Here is a 26,237-nt window from a genome sequence, read left to right as displayed (position 1 = left end):
GGCACGTGGTCACTCTGATGTACAAACTCTTCTATATGAGTACTTGACTTCTTTATAACAAGCTTCAACAAGACAGCGCTTTACAGACTGTATTCAGAGGAGAGTCCGAGTGAAAACTGACTAGAAACATTAAAGTCAATATAATCATGTGTAATATGAAATAATAAGATAGTAAAATCACGATCTAGCTTAAATTATTGTATTTGCAATAAGATTTGTTATTAACTTAAGTCGGAAATTTCTGACACTTGAATAAAAATGGGGAGGACCTTTTTATTCAGAATCAACCATATAAATACATGAATGTAATTTCATGAAGTCAAAGATACCAATTTGTACATTGCAAGAAAAATCTATAGTTCCTGTTCTGAACAAGAACAGATACTAAAACACATAATAATATAATAGTATTTTTCATCTTGCACATACTGGAACATCCTACAGTAAGTTTTACTTTTCTGCCTCTTCATGATTATCCCACTATTGAAACCCTCGAAACTCATTAAATTCTTAATTTTCTCGAAAAATGTGTAGAAGATGTTTGCTTGAAATAGATTTGTTTGCTATGTAAAGTTTAGAATATTGGAAATCAATATACATGTATTTCTTCTTAACCCTTTGTCGTCATTAGTTAATCGTGTTTTGCATACTACTTTTATCTTATTTTGGGTTAACCATGGATGTTGTAGATACATTTCAAAATAAACAAAAGGTTTCTTATTCATACAGGAGCGCAGATGGTTCAGTGTACAGGGGCCGGTAACAGGTGTTAGAGTTGGCAGAGTCTGCAGGAAATCTAAAACATTTTTGCATATTCCTTTTGGGGAATATCACTTTTCTGCTCATCGGCACCCTTGCCCTTTGCTTACATTAATCGGTTCATTAACAACAGAACAGTCTCTGGTCTATCTGGTAAAGCTGTATTTGAATCATACACACAACGACACAGACGTACACCTACAACTTATCAGAATAATTGCCAATAAATATGTATAATATACGTAAAATAACATATATTTGGCACATCAGAAATTAAGCCTTGTTGAAAAAAAATAAAGCTCCCCTTCCTCTCTCTCTCTAGGATGGGAGAAGATGCAACGAACAAAACCAGGGTTCGAACCCGCCCCCTGAACTCTACAAAGTGAGCTATATGGCAACTGGCGGACTTTCCTGACCGCTACATTCCTCCTTCCTTAAACTGTTTTGTCCCCGAAAACAAACTGGATTTTTTTGCCACTGGCAATACTTTCACCTGCATGTTCAGGGGTGATCAAAGGCACCAAATGTAATAAGAAATCGAGGGAGGGTGAGATGAGACGAACCTGCCTGACACTCACGACATCACTATGACTAGAGAAGCTTTGTTGTTTTAGTACATGGACGTGAATCGCTCCAGATATAGGTCTGTGTAGAATGTAATCGTACTAAGAAGTCTTCCAAGGACAGGTTAGAATGATATTTCCCGAGTGATACAAACTACATTAGTATGACGTCATAGCCTCTCGTGTCCCAGCGACTGGGATCTCTTTGTAAGATGATTTAAGTCCGGCGCCTACCATATCCATGGCTTTTGATCTTCCAAGCCTCTGTGATAATAATGATAATGGATATTCAGGATAAATTCTGATAATTAATGAATACATCCATCTGCAAGTCCAGCCATTGAATAGAAAGACAAAGTGACATGAAGGCCTTGGTTCTTTCCGAGCTGGGAATAAAAGGGACGAGCGTATACGTACAAATCAGGAAAAGACAGAACCGTCACCATATGCACACACCAAAGACTCCGGTAAGTGTTAATCTATAAATATATCATTGTTCAGATTATAGATAAAATATAAAAGATGGCGGTAGGAACCGGGGGGGGGGGGGGGGCAATAATTTTGCCGATAGAGGCGATATATATTACACTTAAGAAAACAAAGCTTCCTTATGGATGTGTCCCCCCAATTATTATGTCTGATGACCCCCCTTTTTTGGCTTGTATAGGAACTTTTGCTTGGTAGTGCCCGCCTAAACTGTAGGGCTGGGACGATACAAATTTTTCTATATCGATACGTATCCCGATATTTGAGCCACGATACGATATGTATCACGATATGTTTAATTGGTTATAACTTCTTTTTTATATTGAAATGAACAAAACATTTCTTCGCAAATAAGAATAAATTATTCAAAGAAATTGTATATCTGTTGTAAAACTTAATTATTTTGCACAAGTGATCTTAATTATTGTGTATTTCATATTTATATTTAAATTAAGCATATTTATTTTAGATATTAAACCCAAAATGTTAAGTAAACAAAGAAAAACATGAGTCAGATTTTTTTGGGCGATATGTCGATATTTCTTCATACGTATCGATATGCGTATCATCCTCACATTGAATCGATATTATCGATATCTCGATATATCGTCCCAGCCCTACTAAACTGATGTTTGATTGCCTCCCTTCTACCCCTTAAACTGAAATTGTTTCCTATGGGCCTGTAAAAACGACCATATGCCAATTCCCTCCTTTGTCAGAAATGTACCCTGATAAAAAAAAATGATTCGACTTTGTGATGAGAGAATTCAAAGTTGTTATTTTCAAGATCTGAATTGTTGATTTCTAGAGGCCTTTGAAAACGTATACATGTATATAATTACTTGTAGGAGATACAAATCAACGTAAGTTTTCCAGAGACCTGGCCAATAGTGTTGCCGATTGTTGGAAGCTTTCTTATTCTGTCGACCATAGTGACGTGCTGTTTGTGGCGTTACGTCAAAAAACAAAAACGTAAAATCAACAACGGATTTCAAGCCAACAACAATTGTGATAAAACAACTGAAAAAGATTACAAACATACAAAAATAAATATGAGAAGAAACGCTGTTCATCCCAGAGACGAGTACGGGAACGTAAATGAACTAAAAAACCAACTACATCCCCTGGGGGTGTTCACTAGGAAAGGTAAACCATTACCGTTTGCCAGGGTATCTCCTACGTTTCTTCCGGAAAGAAAGGAAACCATAAAGAGTATCAAAAGCCATAACGATATTTTCAATATTTACAAGTCCTCTGTGAATGACCCGCATATACACCGGACAGGACGGCGTGTTAGTAATGAAGTGTAGAGAGGTCTATTCGCATTTTACTGGTGCATTTAACGACGGACTTCGATCAAAGCCCCGATCTGACGAAAAGCATAGTCTGCTTGGATTAATAAATAAAATGCATAATAAAAATTCTAATTAAGCTATTTGAGGTATTTATTTTTCATATTTTAAAAGCTTTACCATGAAATCAAACGTTTCCTACCCCCTGAACCACGCGGGGATCTAGCAAAGGGTCCATGGACCCCCCCCCCCCCTCTTAGAAAACATGGACTCCTGCCCTGCTAAAGTGGTAAGGAGAGTCATTACTAATATATCTCAGGGAAAGCAACTTTTCGGGTTTGGACAAGTTATTTACTTTTTTTTTTTGCTTGTCAATAAACTCTGAGATGAGTTTTTTTTTTTTTAGGTATGGTGCCCCCTTTTTTCCCTAAAAAATGTCTGGATCCACGCATGCCAGAACACATCTTTTTCTACATGTATAAATATTTCAATGAAATCCGAAGACAGCTTAACGAAATATCTTAAAACGAACATGCTACCTCTCTTCCACTTTTCTGGCGAATTTATTACGTAGATTTTTTTTTATTATATCAGGGTAAATAGTTTTGAGAGGACATATTTTTTTTTTTTAGGATTAATGTCTTCATGCACTCCATTAATAAATTACAGGGAACATGTTTTTTCCCTTTGGTTTATTATTCATACTTTGAAAAAAAAAAACCCATTAATATTGGAAATCAAAATTTAGCACATTCAAATACGAGTGTTACTTATGGCAGGAAAGTATTACCCTTTAACATCAACCTTGATTTTCCGCGGTTTTTCGTTATTGGTAAGAATCATTTAATTATCACTAGAATCTTAGGTAAATCTTTTGGATGAATTGGTTGATTTTTTTAAAAAAATAAATTATGGAATAAAACGGTACAAATGACTTTCCTGTATTGTTTTATTGCGGAAAGTTTCAGATTTTATATTTATACTTCATCTGGTTAGTGTGTGTTAGAACTTTAACATGAGGCTGACTCAGTCATTGTCACAGGGACTTTTAAAAGACCACAACAGCTTTAAGTGTAATATTTATTTTAAAAAAAAATCTTTGTTACAATAAATGAAAGTGTTGATACTTGATATCTTAAGTACTGTTAAAATGAAAATTATATTGTGGTGGTAATTTTTACAAACTTTGAAATTAATTATAACATCAGTGTCATTTTCTTCCACATATATATCATACTACCCAGTCATAAACTTTATGAATAAAATCATTTAAAAAATTCCTCTATTGCCCACTCTTAGAGTGCTTTTCATCAATACACATTTTCTCACAAACTTTGATGAACAAAATTTCAAATAAGCCATGTGAAACATCTTTCACATGAATAATTCATACAAAATGAAAGCTAAAATAAATAATGTTATATTTTTGAGAGAGTACAGTACAGTAAAATGTACAGTAAAACATAATTACAGCAAACATGCTTATATTCAAATCATGCTTATAGCGATGTGCTGTTCATTCCCCTTATTTTTTTTAAAACCTATTGTGAATTTAAAGATATAATGAATAAAATTTATGATGAATCAAAATTTCTTGTCCCTGGCACTTTGCTGTAAACTTGTTTTACTGTAAGTTGATTAAAAGTAATTCTATTTTAACATCCAAATTCCATAGCACAATATATTAATAAGCACAGCATGTTTTACATCAGACAAAGCAGTGATGTGAATGACCCAAATAAGTATCTCTTATAGTAACTTAATTACTGTGAATCTTTATAACTGAACAATCACCATTTAAAAAATTATGAGGGATGGCAGATGGAGGTGTGAGTGTGGGGGTGAGTGTGTGTGTGTGTGTGTGTGCGAGGGTGTGTGTGTGTGTTACAAATTGCTGATGCCCTAATGTTCAGTACAAAAGACAAGGAACACGTATGTGGACATGAAATACAATAATACTACAGACTATCATCCAGAATCTTGTCTAGGGCTGAATTTGATTGAAACAAAGTGCCTTTTCTCTCTGGAGATGGAATGTCCTCCAGAGCGGTGTAAACAGGGGCTTTGTCTTGGAGTTGTTCTGGTAAACCACTAAGGCTGCGGCGAGTGGACCTACGAACTGGAGTCACCACTTTACAAGGCAAAGGTGAATAGTCATCAAAACCACCTGATTGTCTTTTTCTGGAAACGATACATTAGGAATAATTAAGCCCATTTTTAATTCAAAGTGTTACACTGTTCAAAGAACTAGTTTAAATTTATGCAACAATCGACCCTGTCTATAAATCATTTGTCACCCTACACATATTTCCAATTTTAGACATTTATAGAAAGAAAAAACTGCATGCTTTCATTACCTAAAAAGTTTTTACTGTCCAGTATTGAAGAATATGCCTTGTGAAATTGCAATGTTCTCAAATTTTACAGAAAACTGGTGTATTTGACAATACATCATGTATATGTATTTGTAATGTTTTGATTGCAGGTTTTGCTCTACTCAAAGCACATTGATATATTAGCCTCTAAGGAAGTCATTTTCACGAAATAAGAAGGAGTCCAATCCATACAGTCAAACCTAGTTATCTCAAACTTGATGAGGCCAAGAAAATACTTCAAAATACATGTATCTGTGGATTCGAGATATCGAGGGAAAAATACTTAAAAAAATAAGTTGTTGGGACTTCCAGATCACTTCAACATATTCATGATTTTGGTGTTCGAAATACCGAAGTTCAACTGTATTTATAATGTTGATTTATAAAACTACAGATTTATAATTTTTTTCTCCAGAATTTTACATGCCCAAAAAAGGCCTTTAGTGAACAGTGCTCTTTGACTAACCCAAATTAAATTATAATGCCAAAAAATTGACTGTCGATATTAGCTATGCAGACACTAAAATAACAAATTTTTTTTTAATCAAAGATTACTGCAAAATCACATATTTTCATGGGGTCAATTTTTTTAGGTTTTGAGGAAAAAAATATATTTTTGTGGGGATTTGATTTCGTGGATGAATAATTGGTGAGTAGTTATACTTGTACATATATAAAGTAAAACTTGTCTAATTCGGACACCACTGCTTCCATAGGAATTTGCCGGATTAGACAACATTCTGGATTAGAAAACATCTTAAACAATAGATTTTATTGAAAGGCTCTTAAAGTTTACATCGTTTTAGGCAAGATTTCGGAATACACAACATCCGAATTGGACAAGTTTCACTGTATATGGAATTTTACATTTTGTGGTGGATATGAATTCAAGGGTCTCTTCACACCTTGAAAACAAGAAAATTAGCGATTTCACAGTAGGTACATTTAATCTAATATGGAATGTACATTATACCATTGTGTTAGCATTTTTAAAACTAAAAAATTGACAAGAAAATAGATTTTTTTAAAGAGTAAATTTTGATATTTGACAGATAGCTTAAAATTGATCAGAGTATATTTCCGCACTGCTCAATGAAATAATTTGTCAACTATTCCATTTTCACCAGTTTCAGATGAAAACAAATTACAAGTTAAGTACTTTACCTGTGTTTATGTGGAGTTAGTTGTCTGACACAATATTTAATTGCGCTGGATTCAAACACATTTCCGTTTTCCACTGCCTTGTCGAGTGCACTTTTTAAGCGAGCCTTCCTTTCGCGCTCAAGACTGATTTCTGTTATAATCTCAGTCAAAGACCTGGCCAAGTCTTCGGCTGGCTGAAAAAAGAATGAATGAACTCTAATACCTGGGGAAAAAATTACTTGCAATAAAAAATGTTAAATCTGTTATGACATAAACAAAGCTATTAAAAATATTCAGCAAATTACCCCTTATTACAGCTACAATGTAGCCACTCCAAGTTTTATTATTTACTACAATGACTGTTTTAAAAAGAAAATAAGATAATGTCCTCGATGATTCATACTTGGGCACAATTTTTGACTGCCGTTTCAAACACATGGAGGACCTCTTCCAGGTTGTTGGTGCTCTTGAGGATCTTGGCTTTACAGATGTAGAACCTGGCAGATGATGAAGCTAAGGTGATGTTCTCCTCAATAGAATCCAACCATTTCATTGTGTCCTCAAGAGGACAACCCTGAAAAATAGTCCTCAAAGTTAAGCAAGGCCATGCAAGCATAATTTTTTTTTGTTTGCAGTTGCCGACATATAATTTTTAGAGAGGATAGGTAGATAGGTAGGTTTTTTAAATAGATTTTAGTTTTATAGTTTTTGTTGGATAACAAGTCATAGTGATATTCTTAGGGTTATTAAATGTAAATGATCTCCACTTAGTTTAGTCACTAATTGATAAAAACAAACATAGAAAATTCAATATCTTGAACCCCCCCCCCCGGGAAAAAAAAATCATCTCAAAAAATGGTCGGAAAAAAAGTTTGGATTGGGTGCATTTTCAGTGGGTTAGTAGCAACTGCAAACAAACAAATTTTTATTTTAGGCCCAATTGATATTTATTGCAATTTTTTTTGTAGACTATCTATTGAGTACATGTATTACTATATGTTCTTTTAAAAAACAAAATGTAATAAAATTAAAATGTCTGTTAAGGAAGATGAAATACCAAATAAGATTTTAATATTATTTTGGCTTTTCCTTAGTATTGTACATCTCTAAGGCTGGTACACAAGCAAATAAGCCTCACAAAATACATGGGAACAGCATGGAAAGGAAATATACATTTTATACAGGTATTCCCAGTTGTAAAAATATTTTACTGAAATCCACATATTTCATAAAAAACATAAAAATTATGTGCAACTCATCACATGAGACTCATTTAGGTTTCCCTGTTTGTAAGTGTTTATCAATTTGATAAACAGCTGATCATGGGTCAAATTCTAATTAATTCTGAGAGTCAAACATCGAAAATAAATACATGTACCAGATAGTTATAAAGAAGAAAAAAAGACACCATTTGTTTCATTTATAATATCTTTTCATGTATGGGGGGGGGGGGGGGGTTGAAGTAATTTTAGTATGTACATACAGCCTCATACAGTGTGGTACACTCCTCTAACATGGAGTCTAGGTCCTCTACAATAGTGTCCTCTCTGTTCATGGATTCCTCAGCATTAAACTGGTCCTCAAGGTTTAGCACTACTGATGATCTAGGTTTCTTAATTTCCTCCTAAAAGAAAAACATACACACTTATAAATATAAGGGTACTTTCATCCCAAAAATTATTCATCTACATTCTCTCATTTGCCCTCTAGCATCTGTTCCAAAAATACATCCACCATCATCAGATATATAAAATGAGGAAGATACTTCTCTCAATGACACAGAAATCCTACCTCCTCTGTCTTTTCTTGGTTACTGTGCTGATCTGAAGACTTTTTCTTGGCTGATAGTGAGGCATCAAAGCACCGCAGATGTCGGAATCCACTGGGGGTCTTTCCTTTCTTCTTCAGCCATTCCTCCAGCTCTGTTCTGTAAGAAAAGTCAAGTACACCATTAAAATCAGAAATCTGTTCAACTAGGATCTCTGATGGTCAGAGAGAAAATTTGGGTTGGATTTGTAAGAATTTTTTTCTTAGCTTCACATTTTATGATGCAAAAATGACACCATTTCCTTCTATGAATCAGAAAAAAGATGCAACAACACTCTATACAGTTCATCAAAATAAAACTAGAGGTACTGTGAGCACTGACTCACAAAATGATACAATAATTATATGCATATGGATAGCTCAACTACATCTGAAACAAGCAAACACAAATGTCCCATTCTAATGTGTACAGACCTAGAACTTTACCTCATAGATCTATGCTGACGTGGGACTGGAGTTTTCTTACAGGGCTGGGTATCTGGTTTTTGTTTGACAGGGGAGACAAACCTAACATTGTGACCTGGTGTTTTGGGAGTCTGTGAATCTGGTAATAATGCTTCATCAGACAAGCTAGGAAGACAAGATTTCCTTTTCAGAATGCTCCGTGTGGCTTTTGTAGTTCGTGATTCCAAGTCCGAATGTCTTCTTTTCAACTTTCTTGTTTCAGATTCACCAACCTTGAACTGAAAATGGCTTGATTTGTATTTTATTGATGAGGACACTGCAATATTTTTCTTAACATCAGAAGTTTTTGTTGATGCATTTCTCCTAACTTGAGATGAGGCCTTTGTGACATGTGAGGGTACTGTCTTTATGGAGACAGATTTCAGGGTTGATGTCAAAACTTTTTTCACAGTTTCTTTCCCTGTCTTTTTGTCGACCCCTCTCTGAACAGTCTTCTGAGTACTTGCAGTCATGAACTTGGATTTCACATGAGTATATTTCTGAGCAGCTTTGAATGGGGTCTGTGTCTTTTTTCTAAAAGTATAACCAGAATTCAAAATTGTTACATTTCGGAGCAATGACTGTTTGCAAAGAAAGATAACTCTAAAATTGTTGTATCATTATACAGTTGACCTTTGGTATTTCAAACACTGATATCTTAAATACCATGGATATGTCAAAGTGATTTGGAAGTCCTAAACACTTATTCTTTAAGTATTTTACCCCTGATATCTTGAATCCTTGGATATATCGAATTTATTTCTCATCCAGTGCTAGATAACGAGATATTACTGTATTTCCTTTATACTTTTTTAAAAGCATAAACGAGCTTTCCCACATTTTTTCCCATTGCTTGTATTTCATTTTATTTGTAGGCTCTGGTTAGAAAATTGTCATTGTAAAATTACAGAAAATTTCATTTTGTAAATGTGAAAGCCATTCTTGCCTACATATTTAGAATTATCACAATATGAGTGATGATATTTAATTTTACTATGCACTCCGTATCACTTTTTATCTGTTTATTAAAACCTGAAGAAATTATTTGGCCAGAGTATGAAATAAAACTTACACAGACTTTTGATATAAGTCCTATCTTGTGTAGCTATTGCATTCAGCTCTGATGAGTGAGGAAATGTTCCAACTTCCAAGTATAATCTTCAAACTTAATGCAAAAGTACCGGTAGACCAAAATGAGATGTTTTAAAAATATTACCATTGGAGTTGACCTTGGCTTTTGACCTTGACATTAAAAATGAATTAGATTTAGATTACTGCTTAATTCATACAAAGATAAACCAGGATTAAAGGATTTAATTACCATTACCTGAGTTTACCTTGACTTTTTGACTTCATTATTGATAAATTAAACACAAAACTGATATCCTCTTATTCTGATTATCACCTTTCAATTTCAACCACTGTAAATTAGGATGGTATAACTTTAATAATACCAGAGACTTGACCTAAGCTTTGACCTTGAAATGACTTCTTTTGTAACCTACCATAACAATCATCTTTACTCTTCATGTATAGATACATTAGGATGCAATGTTGTTATAAATGAGTTTTATATATTTACCAGTATATAATCTTTCCTTTATAATTGGTAAAATGGTGTACAGTGGTAACTTTTATAAAAATGTGTAGGTTATGTAGGTTGGATCACAATTAAATTTAAGACAGAGAATACTTTTCAGTATGACCATCTTGAGAGAATTAGTACAGTTGAACTTCAGTACCTCAAACATCAATATCCCTAATACCATGGATATGTCGAAGTCATTTGAAGTAATGACCACTTTCTGTCTATGTATTTTTTAACCTCAATATCCTAAACCCATCTGGGGATCTTGAAGTTTTTCCATGTTCCCATCAAATTCACGATAATGACATTTGACTATTTATACAGAAATTTAAATAGCATAAAAAGCATTTTCTTTACATAAATCAAACTACTTCTTATGTATCTCACTCTCTAACATACCACATAATACTCTTAAAGCACTTCTCTATTCATAACCTCATATTTCTCTATTCATACCTCACAATACTCTAAAAGTACTTCTCCGTACATTACCTCATATTTCTCTACATATACCACACAATACTCTAAAAGCACTTCTCTATACGTTAACCCATATCCTCACATTTCTCTATACATAACCCACACTACTCTATACACATCTCACACTTCTCTATACATAACCCACACTACTCTATACACATCTCACACTTCTCTATACATACCTCACACTACTCTATACACATCTCACACTTCTCTATACATACCTCACACTACTCTATACACATCTCACACTTCTCTTTACATAACCCACACTACTCTATACACATCTCACACTTCTCTTTACATAACCCACACTACTCTATACACATCTCACACTTCTCTATACATACCTCACACTACTCTATACACATCTCACACTTCTCTTTACATAACCCACACTACTCTATACACGTCTCACACTTCTCTATACATACCTCACACTACTCTATAAACATCTCACACTTCTCTATACATAACCCACACTACTCTATACACATCTCACACTTCTCTATACATACCTCACGCTACTCTATACACATCTCACACTTCTCTATACATAACCCACACTACTCTATACACATCTCACACTTCTCTATACATAACCCACACTACTCTATACACATCTCACACTTCTCTATACATACCTCACACTACTCAGGGTAGCCTGGTTCTCCTTCTCATTTTCTTTCTTCTTTTTCCATCGCTCTAATTTAATGCTAAAACAGAGAAATACTGAATTAATCCCTTGAAGGAGTGTCATTACTTCAAAAGGTTCTGTTGAAGTAAATACAAACACTTATTCGAGTCAGTGGAGGGATTAAATAATCATTCTAAGAGAAAAAACAAAACAACTCTTGACTTACAGAGTATATTTCAATTGCAGAAAAAAATCTTCCTAAACTAACACTGTAGTTCAATTTTTTAGGGTTTGTATGAGATACCTCATAGGTGTTCCAATAGTTTGTTTCTGAGGTAAGATAGATATTCGTTTCTGGACCTTTGACACTTTGGCTGGAGCTGCAGGCTCCTTTGGTATGTTGGACTCTGATCTGTGACTAAGATATCGTGATGCCACAACCTTCTTTCCTGCTTTCTTCTTTCTGCAAAACAGTATGAAATACAAGTACTCCCAATACAGGATTCATGAGATACAAACTACTCACAAAAATACCAATATGACCAAATTAAGATTAAGATTAAAAAATTAAGTCATGAACATATCTGAATTTAAATTTTATACATATAAAGAACCTTTCATTTTAGCTATGCTATTTCTTGCTCAATTCTACATTTTCTTGTGATCCTTAGTCACCAAAACTTCCAAACAATTCTCATGGAAGCATACACAGACTTCAGTTGAACAGTATGGGTTTTTTTTAATGCAGAACAGAATGAGATGGATGATCATGAAAGACAAACTTCAGTCTGAAGTCTTCAATGCAGCCCTTGACTAGGAAAAAATGGGGAGGGGTGGGGGCTGGAGGTGTTGTTAATTTTCAAGCTGATATAGACACTTACTCATTGTCATCCTGTGGTGTCGACTTTGTTGAAAGAGTCTGTCTCTTTTGATCTTTCTCTTCCTGAAATTTCTTCCATTTTTCAAGAAATTCTGTTGCTTTAAAAATAAACATAGTTATTGACAAATCTAATAAATTTAATTAACTGGCAATACATAAAAATTATTGAAATATTCCATAAAAACCAATATCATAACGAACAAACTTCTTTAAAATTCTAGAAAACACTGCCTACTTTGTCAAGAATGGTAATGAATATTGAATAAGGCCCCATTCGGTAATTTGGGTCATTTTTCAATGTGACTAAGTAATTCGCAACTGCAGGGGGAAAAAAATGTTCTCCTTGAAAATTTACAATTACTAACACTAAATATTCTAAAATTGTTCTCTTAGAGAAGTTCTCCCAGAATTATATATATATATATATATATATATATATATATATATATATATATATATATATATATATATATATATTTTCACGAGTGCGAAGCACGAGTAAAAATATCAAAAAATCCTGTCTCACGAGTGAAATAAATTCCATATTCATCTACAAAACATTGAATTTTCTGTTTATTACATTTTCTTTGATTTTCCCTTTGCCTCAGTCTTTTCTTAACACAGTGTCATAGGCTTGACGTCATAGTTGAGTGGTTGAGACGTCATAGCTTAGCAGTTGTGTGATTGAAAACATTACATAGCATGGATTTAAGCAACATATTTGGGAAGAAATTTGCAGTTTTACCTCTATCAAGATGCTTAGTTATTATATCTATCTTATGAGAGGCCAGAAATTATTTTTTTTCTTAATTTGATATCCTTTCACACTGTGAGAGAATATCACTTTTATTCAATAAATAAATCACAGTATTTCACTGTTGAAAATGTATAAATATATATATATATATATATATATTCAATTGCTATTAATTATAGATCTAGACCCATCTTCATGCAATAACTATATGTACAATATATGGTCATAAGTAGTCATAATTTCATTTTTGCACTATATTTCATAGAAAAACCAGTTTTTATAAATGCCTACAGTGTAATTACTCAGAGGTCAATTTTCATGATTTTTTTCCCCACTGGATTATGCAGATTTGTTTAAATTTTATTTTCCTAGGATGTTATGAGTAAACTGATAAAAGATCATCAATGAAAATTTGTAACGCCAAATGCCATGATTTCTTACATGAAGCAAATTTGTGCCATGAAATTTCTATTATCCCTTTCACAATAACTGCGGTACTACTCTTTTGCAGGGCAAATTAATAACTTTTGGCTAAGTTTTTGCTGACAGATAATTAAATGACATATATTAATTACTTTACATCATATTTCACCAAAATATATGATTTTGCCCTGCAAAAGAGCAGTACCGCAGTTATCATGAAACAGTCTATTTTGTATTTGACAAGTTATATCACAACACCTATTGATAAAAATTTATTTTCAAATTATGTGAAGAAACTGCAAAAGATTCTGCATTCGAAGATGTTGTTTTCATTAAAATGAACAACAAATAATGTTGCAATATTTTTTTTGAAAAAGGCATTTTTCAATAAAATACAGTGCTACGTCGGTAAACTGCCCTCTGTTATATTGCCACCCTGCTTATTGCCAGGAATTTCTAAGAATGGATTTCCCCTGTTTTAATACACCTGTTATAATGCCACCCCCGCTTATTGCCATCCGCCACTGGTTTTAGGAAACAAAAGGTCAAATTATATAAGGAAAACCCTCGATAACAATGCCAATTATCTAGCGCGTGTCAGTAATTTGGACGTCACACCTGTGCTTTGACAATGGTTGCGGTGAAGCGTGACTGTCTGAACAAGGAATTCAGCTAAATTAAAGATAAAAATTGTATAAAACTCAAAATTAGTAATCTTTGGTGTTGGTTTTTTTTTTGATAGCGGTATTATTTCATCACAATAATGGAAATGTCAGGGAAGAGAAAGCATACAAATTTAGATTACAAAAGAAAGAAAAAATAATAAAAGTACAACAAATTGCCAATTGTTGCTTATCACAGATAATTAACCAATTTAACCATAATCAATGAAAAAAATTCATTTTTTGTCCCCTTACATCAAGAAGCCATTGTATCGATCAAAAGGAAACCCCATCTCTATTTTTAGACTACTATAATTCACCACGTGAAAATAGCATAGGAATCCAATATTTATTATATATTTAATATATATATCGATCCATCACCCATGAAACACCGAGTCATAAATTTTTGGACACATACTGGATTGATTGATAAATATCAAAACAGAATAGGATGAGAAATTAATTGGGTACTACCAAACTGAAACATGAGAATACATGTATATTACAAGGGGTTCATGAAGATCTAGACATGTATCCATGTGACTTTCCATTTGTCAGTCATGATGCTTAACCTACCGAACTTTTTAACTGATTCAGACATTCTTGAGATGGTGAAATAATCTACTTCCGAAAACTTTTTCTATACTGAGAGACTATTACAGCTATTGACACCGTTATCATTGGGTTGTTAAATTCTTGGACCATGACAAAAGAGCAGAAAATTGATAAGTGTTAAATATTCTGACATTTTCATTTCATTTTAGTCGAAATTCTCGTAAACAAATAAATTATTGACTTTTTTCCAGAAGAAATGAAGGATGCGTTTAAATGTACATGTATGTACACATGTGCACAAGCATGACATTTTATTGTAACTGAAATAAACTATGAATTCATCTTGAGCTGGGCTCATTGCATTATAATTTGTGACAGAACTCGTTATAATGCCACCCTCACTGTAATGCCAAAATCTGTCTTGGACAAAAGTTGGCAATATACCAAAGTAGCACTGTATATAGTTATGTATTTCTTGGTCATGTTTTGTATATCTTTTCTTCTTTAACATCATATGCAAGGCTAACAGCCCATTTGACATTTGTTTACAGTTTCAATATTACCGTGATAATTGATTACATTATAATTATTACTCTTACTAACTCAGTGATTTGTCACGACTTATGCCTTATGAAACAATAGCCAATACTGAACACCATTGCTATACAATTAAAAATAGACGTTGTTACAAATTCAATGTGTATTTTCATTTTTGTGATACAAACTCTTGCTCATTTCATTGATATTGTTCAGCTACAGCTACACAAGCCTCCATTTCATCGCCATTATCAATGGTGTATTTAATGATGACGCACTATAAATACCTTTCTTTACTTTGGCCGAATTTAGTTTATCCATTTCTGTATATGCCTACATCGGATTTTGGTCGTTTAAATAATCAATGTTTGTATTCTGGCGCAAAGGAGACGATTGGTTGAAATAAATATTTTAAATCCCGATCCCGATATCTTTCAAAAAATAAAGAATTATTTTAAGAACCCTCTCTACACTGCACACTAAAGAGTTCTGATTCTATGGTATTTTTCTGAAGTTAGAGTGATCTGCCTTTAGATTTAAATTCTAAAAAATAGAAATTTACAGATTATTACTCAATTTGTAATCAATTCAAGTATTCTTAACATTTTAAAAGGCCAAGATAAATTAATTGAACATGTTATTTACATGTATTTTCTCTATGGAGGTAAACAACAGTGATTTCTATTCACTGATACTGTGTTGTGTTTGAACCTTTTTCCTGGGGGTAAATGCCAGGTACCATATAGTGAAAATTAAATAGAAACGCTCAATATTATCACCTTAATACAACATATTTTTCTCAATGTCCAAAAAATATTTTGCACTGGTGTAGAGAAGGTCCTTAAAAGAAAAAGGCATCAGGCGTTTTCGAAGTTTTTTTTTTTAAATGTATATTATATACTGACAAAACCAACTGCAAATCAGTTCATATACTGGCAAAATTAGGGAGGCGTGACCCTGTTACTATGAGATTAAAGACCATGTACACCCAGTGAGTGTAGTATGTAGCTATGTACAGTATCTGAATAGAGACAAAGAAAACAGTATATAATCATGATAATAATATAAATATATACCATATATGGTGTATACTATCACAGTCGACTTTGAACATGTTGAAGTGCTTATGTAGTTCATTTTTGCGATTTATACATAATCATGATAATAACAAATATCTCTTAATTTTCTTCAGTTTTCACATGAACAGTGATGAAAGTTCAACTGCCTCCGCAGTCCATTCATCCAATGCGTAACAGACATATCAATATCCATATATTAACTTTCCCTGTTTAAAAGATGCCTTCTTTTCCGCATATGGAGGAAGGAAATATTTCATTTCAGAAAGAAATATAGCACCAATAGATATTTTATTTCTGTAGATAATGTATAGAGCGTTTCCTTCTTGTGAAAACAACTGGTTACTGAGGCCAGCATAGATGTTTACATTCTTTTTCACAATGTTTCCCGTCATAGGATATTCAATCATGCATGACATATATATAATAATATCAAAACAAAGAAATTAAACAAACATAGAAGATCAGGAAATAAGTGTCAGATTTTTATGTACATAAGGTAATACAGAAGAGGACGAAATTTTAAAATTCCAATTTTGCCAGTATTTTAATGAATTTCTTAAGTAGATTCAAAATACGGTAAAAAAAAAAAAGCAACACAAGTATGTATACTCTCCTTAAATTATCAATGAAGATAACAGAATGTATTTTTCGGGGGGGGGGGGGGGGTCTTTGTGCTGATCTATACAAGTTTCCTAAAGAAGACTGTTTGCCCTTTTCCAGAAAATATTCGTTTAAAACGTTGTAAAATTACATAAAGAATTCTGAGGACAGAAACTGGTTAAAAAAAAAATCTCCCGAGGGACGCCATTTCCAAAGAAAAAAAAGAAGAGAAAGTTGTGATGTTTTAAATATATATAATGTTTTAAAGTTGGTTAAAAAAAGCTATGAAAATTGACAGAGGATGCATTTTTTAATTTAAAAAAGTAAGCATATATACTACGGTGATTATTAAGAAATACAATCATGAATACCTATATTAATAATTTGAATTTGTGATTTAACCCTTTTTAATTATCTTAAACTGGATATGTGAAGATAAGAAGAATCATCAAACTCAAAAAAAGAAAAAAAAAAAGGTGCCCGGAAACACCAGAGGTCGAGGGGTACAAATGTAAGCATTTCACGTCGACCGTTCACACCCACTCTTTGTCTCAATCGGGTGATGTGGGTGTAATCCGTAGATAAATCTGTATGAAAATAATTTTGTATGAAAAATGTTTATCAACATCCGACCAAATGATAGATTGTTTTTGCAAACAAGGTCATTGGACTGACCAAAGAATTCGCAAAATGTTGAATTTAAACCAAATTGTTAACCCCCCTGTAACATCAGCTTATTTTATCATTATACATATAATTTCAAATGTCACATGGATTTAAGAATTTAAACACTTCACTCCATCTTGCTGTTTTCATTTCAAACCTTGGTTTAGGTTGATTAAGAAGACAATGGGGTTTAAACTACATTTATAATTTTAAATAAAAAAGGATTTTGTAAAACTATGAACTTCGACTAGTGTAATCTCCCCACTGGAGCACAAAGATTGAGACATTTTTAAATCACTATCATAATCCCATCCTTATATTGAAAATATCTTTTTTAAATGTGTCGTGAAAAGTGCCACTTCATCGAATGTTTGTGCTGTTTTGTATCTAAACGAAATTCAGGAATTCAATGTTCCATTGCACTCAAACAGTACTTAGAAAGATAAAATACTGGTAGTATTCTCCTTTTGTACACTCAAATATAATAAGGATTCATTAATACAAGTAGTGCTCTGCTTTTACAGTACTGTAGCTTGTCCATTTTCTATTCAGTTAGTATTTATATACACTAATCCACATTATGACATTAGTAAATATCTGTGTATTTAGCGAGTGTTAAATTCCACCAGTTGAAACCATGCATGCATGCTTTGATCACCAACGTTTTGTTACTATCAAAAATAACTTCCTGAAACAAAAATAGTCATACCGGGAAAAAATAGTAAAACCTGATTCGATAAACTGCATTTTTCTCAGCATAAAATATCCCAGAATACAGGGTTTGGTTCTTTTGCATCTGGTATCGACGCATGCAAGTGCGTATTGAAGTCCGGGAGGGCAATATAACGAGGTAAGCCTGTGAAATTTGTCCATTTGATTTCTCCCAAACTGAATATACACTATCTTCAGAGTTTTGGGTGTAACCTGAGTTACTTGGAATTCTCTGAATGAACTGGTAGGGGACTGAGCTCGAACTCAAGTTCTAAGCTCAATCATTAACAGAAATAAGCTCGGGACAAACGTATTCCTTGGTGGGGAGTTTGTACCCTAGATTATGGAACTTCAGAATTTCAGCTTTTATCTACTCTCTGTTTGAAATGAAGGGTATGGTATCGTTCTATACTTTGTGTTACAATATTGTCTCGTTCAGTAGAAGCTCTAGACTGGGGACAGGACTGTGACAACAGACACCAAGAGATTCGACGACAGAGAATACATTTTTTATACCACCGCTTGAAAAACTTCAGAGTCGTCAGCTTTTATCTACTCTCTTTTTGAAATGAAGGGGGTGGTATCGTTCTATACTTTGTGTTACAATACTGTCTCCTTCAGTAAAAGCTCTAGACTGGGGACAGGACTGTGACAACAGACGCCAAGAGATTGGATGACAGAGAATACATTTTTTATACCCCCACTTGAAAAGTGTTGGTAGGGGGTATATAGTGACGGGGTGTGCGCCCTTCCACTGACATTCTTTCTACAATATTGAGGGTACCATCTTTTATCCACAACTCCTCTTATACCACCAAATAAAATTTAATGAGACTTTCACAGAATCTTTATTCTATTATAGTGCCGTTGTGCATCTTCTATTTAGATTAAACTTTTCCAAAAGAAGGTCAAACTCCAAGGTCAAGGTCAAAGGGTCGAAGTTGTTGGTATCCAAAGAAAGGTCTTGTCACAAGGATTACACATGTGAAGTAATAAAGCCCTAGCTCTAATTGTTCAAAAGTTATGGCCAAGGTAAAACGAATCATAAAATTTTGCAAAAGTGGGTCAAACTCCAAGGTCAAGGTCAAAAGGTCAAATATGATGGTACCCAAAGAAAGGTCTTGTCACAAGGAATAAACATGTGAAATATGAAAGCCATAGCTTCAACCAATCAAAAGTTATGGGCAAGGTTAAAGTTTTTGCGGACAAACAGGCAGACAGACAGACGGACGGACAGGGCAAAAACTATATATCCCCGAATCTTCGATACGGGGGCATAACATGGACATTGTCATTCTTTGTATGATATTGGGGGTGTCCATCTCTTATCTGCAACTCCTCCTTTACAACTGAAAAAAATTTGATAAGACTTTCACAGAATCGTTATCACAATAGTGCCACTGTGCATCCCCTATTTCATGTTCTGATCGGAAAAATATTTTTAGTTTAACACAACAAAAATGAACTTCGCCATTACACGGATATGGAAGCGGGGGTATCGTTGTGCTCGGTACTCACAGTACATGGTCGTAGGAATCGGGGGGACACGGGGGGCGTGCCCCAATAATTTGCCGATATATAGAATACTATAGAAAACATAGCTACTATATACTTATGCCCCCTCAATAAAAACGTCTGCTTGTCAAGGAATTTTTGGTAGTTGATAGTCCCCCCCCCCCCAACCCACCCAACTGAAAATCTGAAAATGTACATGTATGGTTGTGCCCCCCCCCCTCCCAACTGAAATTGCTTCCTACGGCCTGCAGTACCTTTAGTTTAGTTTTGTAATGATAATACATGCATATTAAAATAAGACATTAAATTGATGCTAATTGGCCGTGAAAATTGTCAAAGTATTTCTTCAAGAAACAGACCCTTAGCAACATTTTTCAAAATGGGGTGGGGGTTGACAAGGAAAAAAACAATTAAACTGCCCACAATCTCGAAAATCCTATTCCATGATGTTGGTGTTGGTAGTGGGTGGGGCGTTGGACCCTTCTCTAACTCAGGTAATTATTTTTTTTCCAAACGCTGGAATTTGCTCGAGTTTGACCTTATCCCAACAAAAGTTGTGGAGGACAAGCAGGGTCTAACTACAGCAAAAGACTATTCTCATCAGAAGTAGCTATTCTCAGAAAAAGAAGCCCCCCTCCCCCGGTAGCTGCAGATCTGTAGCTCGCTAGCATTAAAAATTGGAATGGAGGGTCATAGAGGTACAGTGCCACCCTTGAAAAAAGTGTATATTTAGAGTGCACAAAAAGTGAGCTGTTTCTCGGTTTATTTCGCATATATCAAAATATTACTTCTACCTTGTGTTCCCGACATATTCATTTACGACTCCCACAACAAAACTTTATGTACAAGTCATGGACAAAGTACGCTGGACATTGGACGAGAGTTTTATGTGATTATACCCCAAGCAACAAGTTGCGGGGGGTATAATGTTTTTGACCCGTTCGTCAGTCAGTCAGTCCGTCAGTCCTGTTTTTTTGTCAGCGCAACTCCTCAAAAACCTCTGCACAGAATTTCGTCAAACTTTGCAGATATTTAGGACATAATGTGTAGATGTGCATATTACCAGGAAATTCCGATTCCATTACTTTTCTGGGAATTTCGGCACTTTTGAACTTAGATTTTTGGCCATATCTTGATTATAGAGATGAACAGTTTGTCAGCGCAACTCCTCTTAAACCGCTGCACAGAATTTGTCAGACTTTGCAGCTATTTAGTACACAATATGTAGATGTGCATATTACCAGGAAATTCCGATTCCATTATTCTTCTGGGAATTTCGGCACTTTTGAACTTAGATTTTTGGCCATATCTTGATTATAGAGATGAACAGTTTGTCAGCGCAACTCCTCTTAAACCGCTGCACAGAATTTGTCAAACTTTGCAGATATTTAGTACACAATATGTAAATGTGCATATTACCAGGAAATTCCGATTCCATTATTCTTCTGGGAATTTCGGCACTTTTGAACTTAGATTTTTGGCCATATCTTGAATATAGAGATGAACAGTTTGTCAGCGCAACTCCTCTTAAACCGCTGCACAGAATTTGGTCAAACTTTGCAGATATTTAGGACACAATGTTTAGATGTGTATATTACCAGGAAATTCCAATTCCATTATTTTTCTGGGAATTTCGGCACTTTTGAACTTAGATTTTTGGCCATATCTTGAATATAGAGATGAACAGTTTGTCAGTGCAACTCCTCTCAAACCGCTGCACAGAATTTGATCAAACTTTGCATATATTTAGTACACAGTGTGTAGATGTGCATATTACCAGGAAATTCCGATTCCATTATTTTTGCCCTAAGAGTTTTGCCTATTATTGAAGAAACTTTCCAGCTAGGTAATAAGGAAATCCACTGGAATCAGCTTTTGTAATGAAATTTTATGTGAAATATTTTATGACCTTAAAAGACCCCTATTGATTTTGAGATCAAAATATTAATGATTTAACACACACACACACCCTCACACGCACACACACACACACACACAATCTTGGATAGTTCTCAACCCCCCACCTCAAACTGGTGCTTTGCCTTAAATAATTTCGTAAGTACAGTATATAAACAAATTCAAATGACTACATCATAATTTTGTTTCCATCAATTGTTTCAATGTGTAAATTGTCATGTGTTGTACATGGACTTACACTCATTAACAAATCGAAATCACTGAAGAATTTAAATAACAGTTTGTCAGCATAACTCCTGCACTGAATTTCTGGAAACTTTGTAGGTATATAGATTTGTATATTACCAAGATATTTTGATTCCATTATATATTTAGAAACTTCAGCCCAATTAAATTTGTAACATACAAAGATTTGAATGTCTTTATTTGCAAGAAGTTTTGATGTAATGATTTTTTGCAAGTAATGCTGCTTTTTGAATTATACTGTGTATTTAAAATGCACCGTGCCATTCATTATGTGTTGCATTGTCGAGTTTTGGGGGAGTGTGGGGTATGTGAGCTTGCTCACTTTTTCTTTCATTATCAATTCTAAAAATGTTTTGCTACTTTTCCCTTGCTGGCTTGTGTGTTTTCCCGGACAGAAAGATAATTTTTATTTTTTAAAGTGGACGCTAAGCATATTAAGATTTGACATCAGTTATTTCGTATTTGTATGTGTTGTTTTCCTTTTCTAGAATCTTGGCTGGGTAAAAATGATTTCAACACTCGTCATATTTTTAACACTGCTGGTGGTGGAACGAAGCTCACAAACGAATCCGTGTAGCGCTGCCAAAAGAATCCCCCCAAAGTGGAACTGCACATGCTTGTTTTATGGCAAAAAGCCTAAGAAAGTAACAATAAAATGTGTGAATAGGGATGACAAGAAAAATTTAGACTATATCCCGGAAATGCCAAACAACACAGGGCACGTGTACATTGAAGGGTATCGGTTTACAAATGTAACCAAACAAACATTCAAGAAACTCGAAAGCATAAAATTGAATAGACTGACTTTACGGGACAATCGTATCAGGAACATCTCCAAAGATGCGCTATCGGAAATGAAATATCTGCAAGAATTGGAGATCAGCAGAGAAATTCAAGTCTCAACAAAAGAAATTGGCAACATGTTGCATGGTGTGTCTAGGACGATAAAATGTTTAAGGTTTTCTCATAATACCTGGAATGAACCCCCTAATTTCGATAAACTTAAGGACAGTCGTCTTACTCATCTAACCCTCTCTTTTAACTATTTTCGAAAATTGTTAGGTGATTGGTTTAAAAAATTAAAGAATCTCCATTATTTAGATGTGTCCTTTAACGGGATTTCAGAGAATACTTACAACTTTACAGGTTTAGAAAATCTTACAAATTTAAATATACGTGGTAACTGGTTCAAAGAATTTCCAAATTTTTGTAATTCACCCGTCAAGAAATTGAAAATACTTCATTTTCAGTACAATAAATTAACTGAATTCCGGCCGAATTACTTTCAATGTTTATCGAAATTAACTGATTTGAACTTAAATGGACATGCGATAAGAAAGCTTTATAATAACACCTTTTCAAATCTAACGTCTTTGGCAGCACTTTATATTCAAAGATTAGCCGGACAGCTTTTTCATATAGAGGCAAGAGCATTCGAAAGTGCATCACTAAAAAAACTGATTTTCACACATAACGGATTTTGGTTCCGAAATGAAAAGACCAATTCTGCTCCAGAGTACTTTAAGAATTGTCCACAGATCGAAACGCTTAACATCTCCGGGAACACTCTCGATCTACGAGAAGATGAGTTCATTTCTATGTTAAAGCCTCTGAACAACTTGAAAACCCTTGGAATAAGAGGTATGCGTCTAGTTTATTTACCAAATGGACTGTTGAAGTATTTACCTCAGTTGACCAGACTCGACGCATCGAATAATGTTTTAAATGGATCTTGGAATGGGGAACTGATATTTGGAAACAAGTCAAACCTAAAAGTTCTTGATCTATCTTTCAATAACATAGATAAAATCACACTTTCTAATTTCCCACAGACATTGCTTAATGGATTAAATGATAGCGGTCTAAACGTTAGTTGGAATAAATTTTCGTGCCTTTGTGATGACGTGATTTGGTTCTATAGATGGATGCATTCAAACAAGAAGAAGTTGTCAATGATAGATAAAATTACGTGTAGGTCTAACACACATGATGTGGGCACACAGATATTGTTTGACTTGACTGAAAGAGACTTGTGCCCTATTAACCCAGCATTGGTGATAGCTATTATTACATTTTGTAGTTTAGTAGCAACAATACTTCTTGTATTCGCGTTGGTGTACAAACTTCGATGGCACATACGATATTGGCTGTACGTCTTCAAGCATCACAAAAAAGGATACGAATTGATCACAGACGATCCCGATTATTGTTATGACATTTATCTTGTGTACGCCGACGAAGACAGTAGTTTTATCTTTAGGATCGCCATACCTTTTCTTGAGCAAAAAGGGTATAAACTCTGCGTTAGGTGTCGAGACTTTGAAGTTGGAAAGTTACACTGCGATAACATCGTGGACAATATCAACCAAAGTAGGCGAATTCTCTTTGTCCTCTCTAATCATTTTGCTAAAAGCAAATGGTGTGAATTTCAAATGCATTTTGCTTACAACAGATGCTTGGAAGAAAAAAGAAACAACATAATAGTGGCTGTTTTGAGTGAAGTCAGTTACAAATACCTTTCAAACACTCTCAAAGTTCTGTTGACGTCATATGACTACGCTCTTTGGTCAAAGTCCGACGAAACAGGACAAGCCTTATTTTGGGGGAAAGTATTGCGGAAGTTACAGTTTCGACTTGATCGCACTGAAAGCGCCGAAGTTATGATTGGCGACATTCAATGATAATACGCCAATTAAACTATAGACAGCTTGATAAGGAAGTACAATGTGTTGATATCTAAAAATCAGGAATGTGATCAATTAAAGACAGGTCAAAGTCGTGAAACCCAAAACATATGAAGATCCCAAACATCTGTGATACTTAAGTGTTGTTCACCATACATCATATATACATATATATATAATTATATCTATCTAATAGTATCTATATCTATATCTATCTATCTATCTAACTATCTATCTATATACATACATACATACATACATACATATATATATATATATATATATATATATATATATATATATATATATATATATATATATATATATATATATATTTAGTTTTTACTCACAAAATTACTGCGACATATTTTTTTTTATTTATACATAATTTTATTCACAAAAAAGTGAATGGGATTGAAAAGCAAGCTCAGACTATTTTAGCCCTCTTCCTATATCAATGTCAAGGTGAATACACACTTAAATGATATTAATTCATTAAACAAACATTGTAGAAAAGGAAACAAGAAAAGAGAAGGAAAAATACAGAGAAGTATCAGTTTGGAAATATTGACAAAAGTTACATAGTGTACAAATAAAACGTTTTGTTGCTGCTATGCATGTTCTGCTTCAAATATTTAAATATTGAGTCCATGACCTGGACTTCCATATAATAATAAATCATTTCCAAAATGAAAAATTTCACCCCCCCTTAAAAAAATAAGAAATCAAAAGATTCTTGAAACATTTCTAATATAATCTGGGAAGTTATTCCACTGTTGCTGGAAGAAAACTGTCAATATAAGAAGTAGCTCTAATGTGAGATTTTGAATTGTGCATCCTTGGTTCTGATATATTTGAGATTTAGTCAACAATTTTAAAAAGAAACTAGAAGAAGAGTAAATTTAAACGAATCATTGAATCATTTAAATTGCATAAACTCAAAATCTTATTGGCAAATACATGTAGTTCGCAGGTTATTGAAGGGTTCTAAGCCATCACACGAAGAGTATTTACTCTCCCCGTAACTCTTTATATTATGAAACAGGGTGGGAAACATTTGCTTATAGACGAGGAAAGAGAAAGCTATGTTTTTAATGTTTAAAATAAAACATTGGTCTCGCGCCAGAGTATTTATCGAATCTATTACCTCCTTCAGTCTCACAAATAACCCAGTATGATTTATGAAATTGTAATAATATTGTTATACCCAAAAGTAGAACGAACTTATTTAAAAACTCCTTTCCATCTACAATATCATTCTGGAATGCCTTGCCTTCTGAAATCAGAAACCTTGAAACTATAAATGCTTTTAAAAAAAAGGCTTCTTAAATGTGAATCTCCCCCAAAATATTTTTCTTTTGGTGATAAGAAAACAAAGTCAATTCTAACTAGAATGAGACACAATGTG

General features: G+C 33.9%; 3 protein-coding genes across 4 annotated transcripts; 2 read left to right on the top strand and 1 right to left on the bottom strand.

Moving 5' to 3' along the window:
• Window positions 1-1,734: 1,734 nt before the first annotated feature.
• LOC133192637 (uncharacterized) lies at window positions 1,735-3,118 on the top strand. Its single transcript, XM_061328635.1, has 2 exons — window positions 1,735-1,789; window positions 2,657-3,118. The coding sequence occupies exons 1-2, from the start codon at window positions 1,769-1,771 to the stop codon at window positions 3,116-3,118; spliced, it is 483 nt and encodes a 160-aa protein (XP_061184619.1). The 5' UTR covers window positions 1,735-1,768.
• A 1,429-nt stretch (window positions 3,119-4,547) lies between these two features.
• LOC133192039 (cytoskeleton-associated protein 2-like) lies at window positions 4,548-23,816 on the bottom strand. Of its 2 annotated transcripts, XM_061327879.1 has the most exons (10): window positions 15,699-15,759; window positions 12,476-12,572; window positions 11,899-12,057; window positions 11,602-11,673; window positions 8,872-9,423; window positions 8,410-8,545; window positions 8,102-8,242; window positions 7,022-7,192; window positions 6,640-6,812; window positions 4,563-5,281 (listed from the first exon to the last, which is right to left on the bottom strand). In XM_061327879.1, the coding sequence occupies exons 1-10, from the start codon at window positions 15,730-15,732 to the stop codon at window positions 5,059-5,061; spliced, it is 1,758 nt and encodes a 585-aa protein (XP_061183863.1). In that variant the 5' UTR covers window positions 15,733-15,759; the 3' UTR covers window positions 4,563-5,058. The 2 variants fall into 2 exon arrangements, with proteins under 2 accessions (XP_061183864.1, XP_061183863.1); XM_061327880.1 differs by lacking the exons at window positions 12,476-12,572; window positions 15,699-15,759 and adding an exon at window positions 23,813-23,816 and having other exon boundaries at window positions 4,548-5,281; window positions 11,899-11,957.
• On the top strand, window positions 22,638-24,960 carry LOC133192038 (toll-like receptor 13). Its single transcript, XM_061327878.1, has one exon. The coding sequence runs from the start codon at window positions 22,652-22,654 to the stop codon at window positions 24,824-24,826; it is 2,175 nt and encodes a 724-aa protein (XP_061183862.1). The 5' UTR covers window positions 22,638-22,651; the 3' UTR covers window positions 24,827-24,960.
• The last annotated feature ends 1,277 nt before the right edge of the window (window positions 24,961-26,237 follow it).

The sequence above is a fragment of the Saccostrea echinata genome, unplaced genomic scaffold (assembly GCF_033153115.1).
Source record: "Saccostrea echinata isolate AGI-Se365-2 ecotype Australia unplaced genomic scaffold, CSIRO_AGI_Sech_v1 ptg000025l, whole genome shotgun sequence".
NCBI classification, from domain to species: domain Eukaryota; kingdom Metazoa; phylum Mollusca; class Bivalvia; order Ostreida; family Ostreidae; genus Saccostrea; species Saccostrea echinata.
The sequence above is the reverse complement of the archived record's forward strand: the minus strand, read 5'-3'. Positions and strand labels throughout refer to the sequence as shown.

What these genes read in the sequence shown, in the direction of transcription:
- LOC133192637 (XM_061328635.1), top strand. Translation starts at nt 1,769, where the DNA reads ATGCACACACCAAAGACTCCG. An exon ending in TGCACACACCAAAGACTCCG is followed by an intron (nt 1,790 to 2,656) that starts GTAAGTGTTAAT and finishes AATTACTTGTAG; the next exon opens with GAGATACAAATCAACGTAAG.
- LOC133192039 (XM_061327879.1), bottom strand. Translation starts at nt 15,732, where the DNA reads ATGGATAAACTAAATTCGGCCAAAGTAAAGAAAG. An exon ending in GCTACCCTGAGTAGTGTGAG is followed by an intron (nt 9,424 to 11,601) that starts GTATGTATAGAG and finishes TTATACTTTTAG; the next exon opens with AAAAAAGACACAGACCCCAT. An exon ending in GTACCACACTGTATGAGGCT is followed by an intron (nt 7,193 to 8,101) that starts GTATGTACATAC and finishes ACTATTTTTCAG; the next exon opens with GGTTGTCCTCTTGAGGACAC.
- LOC133192038 (XM_061327878.1), top strand. Translation starts at nt 22,652, where the DNA reads ATGATTTCAACACTCGTCATATTTTTAACACTGCTGGTGGTGGAACGA.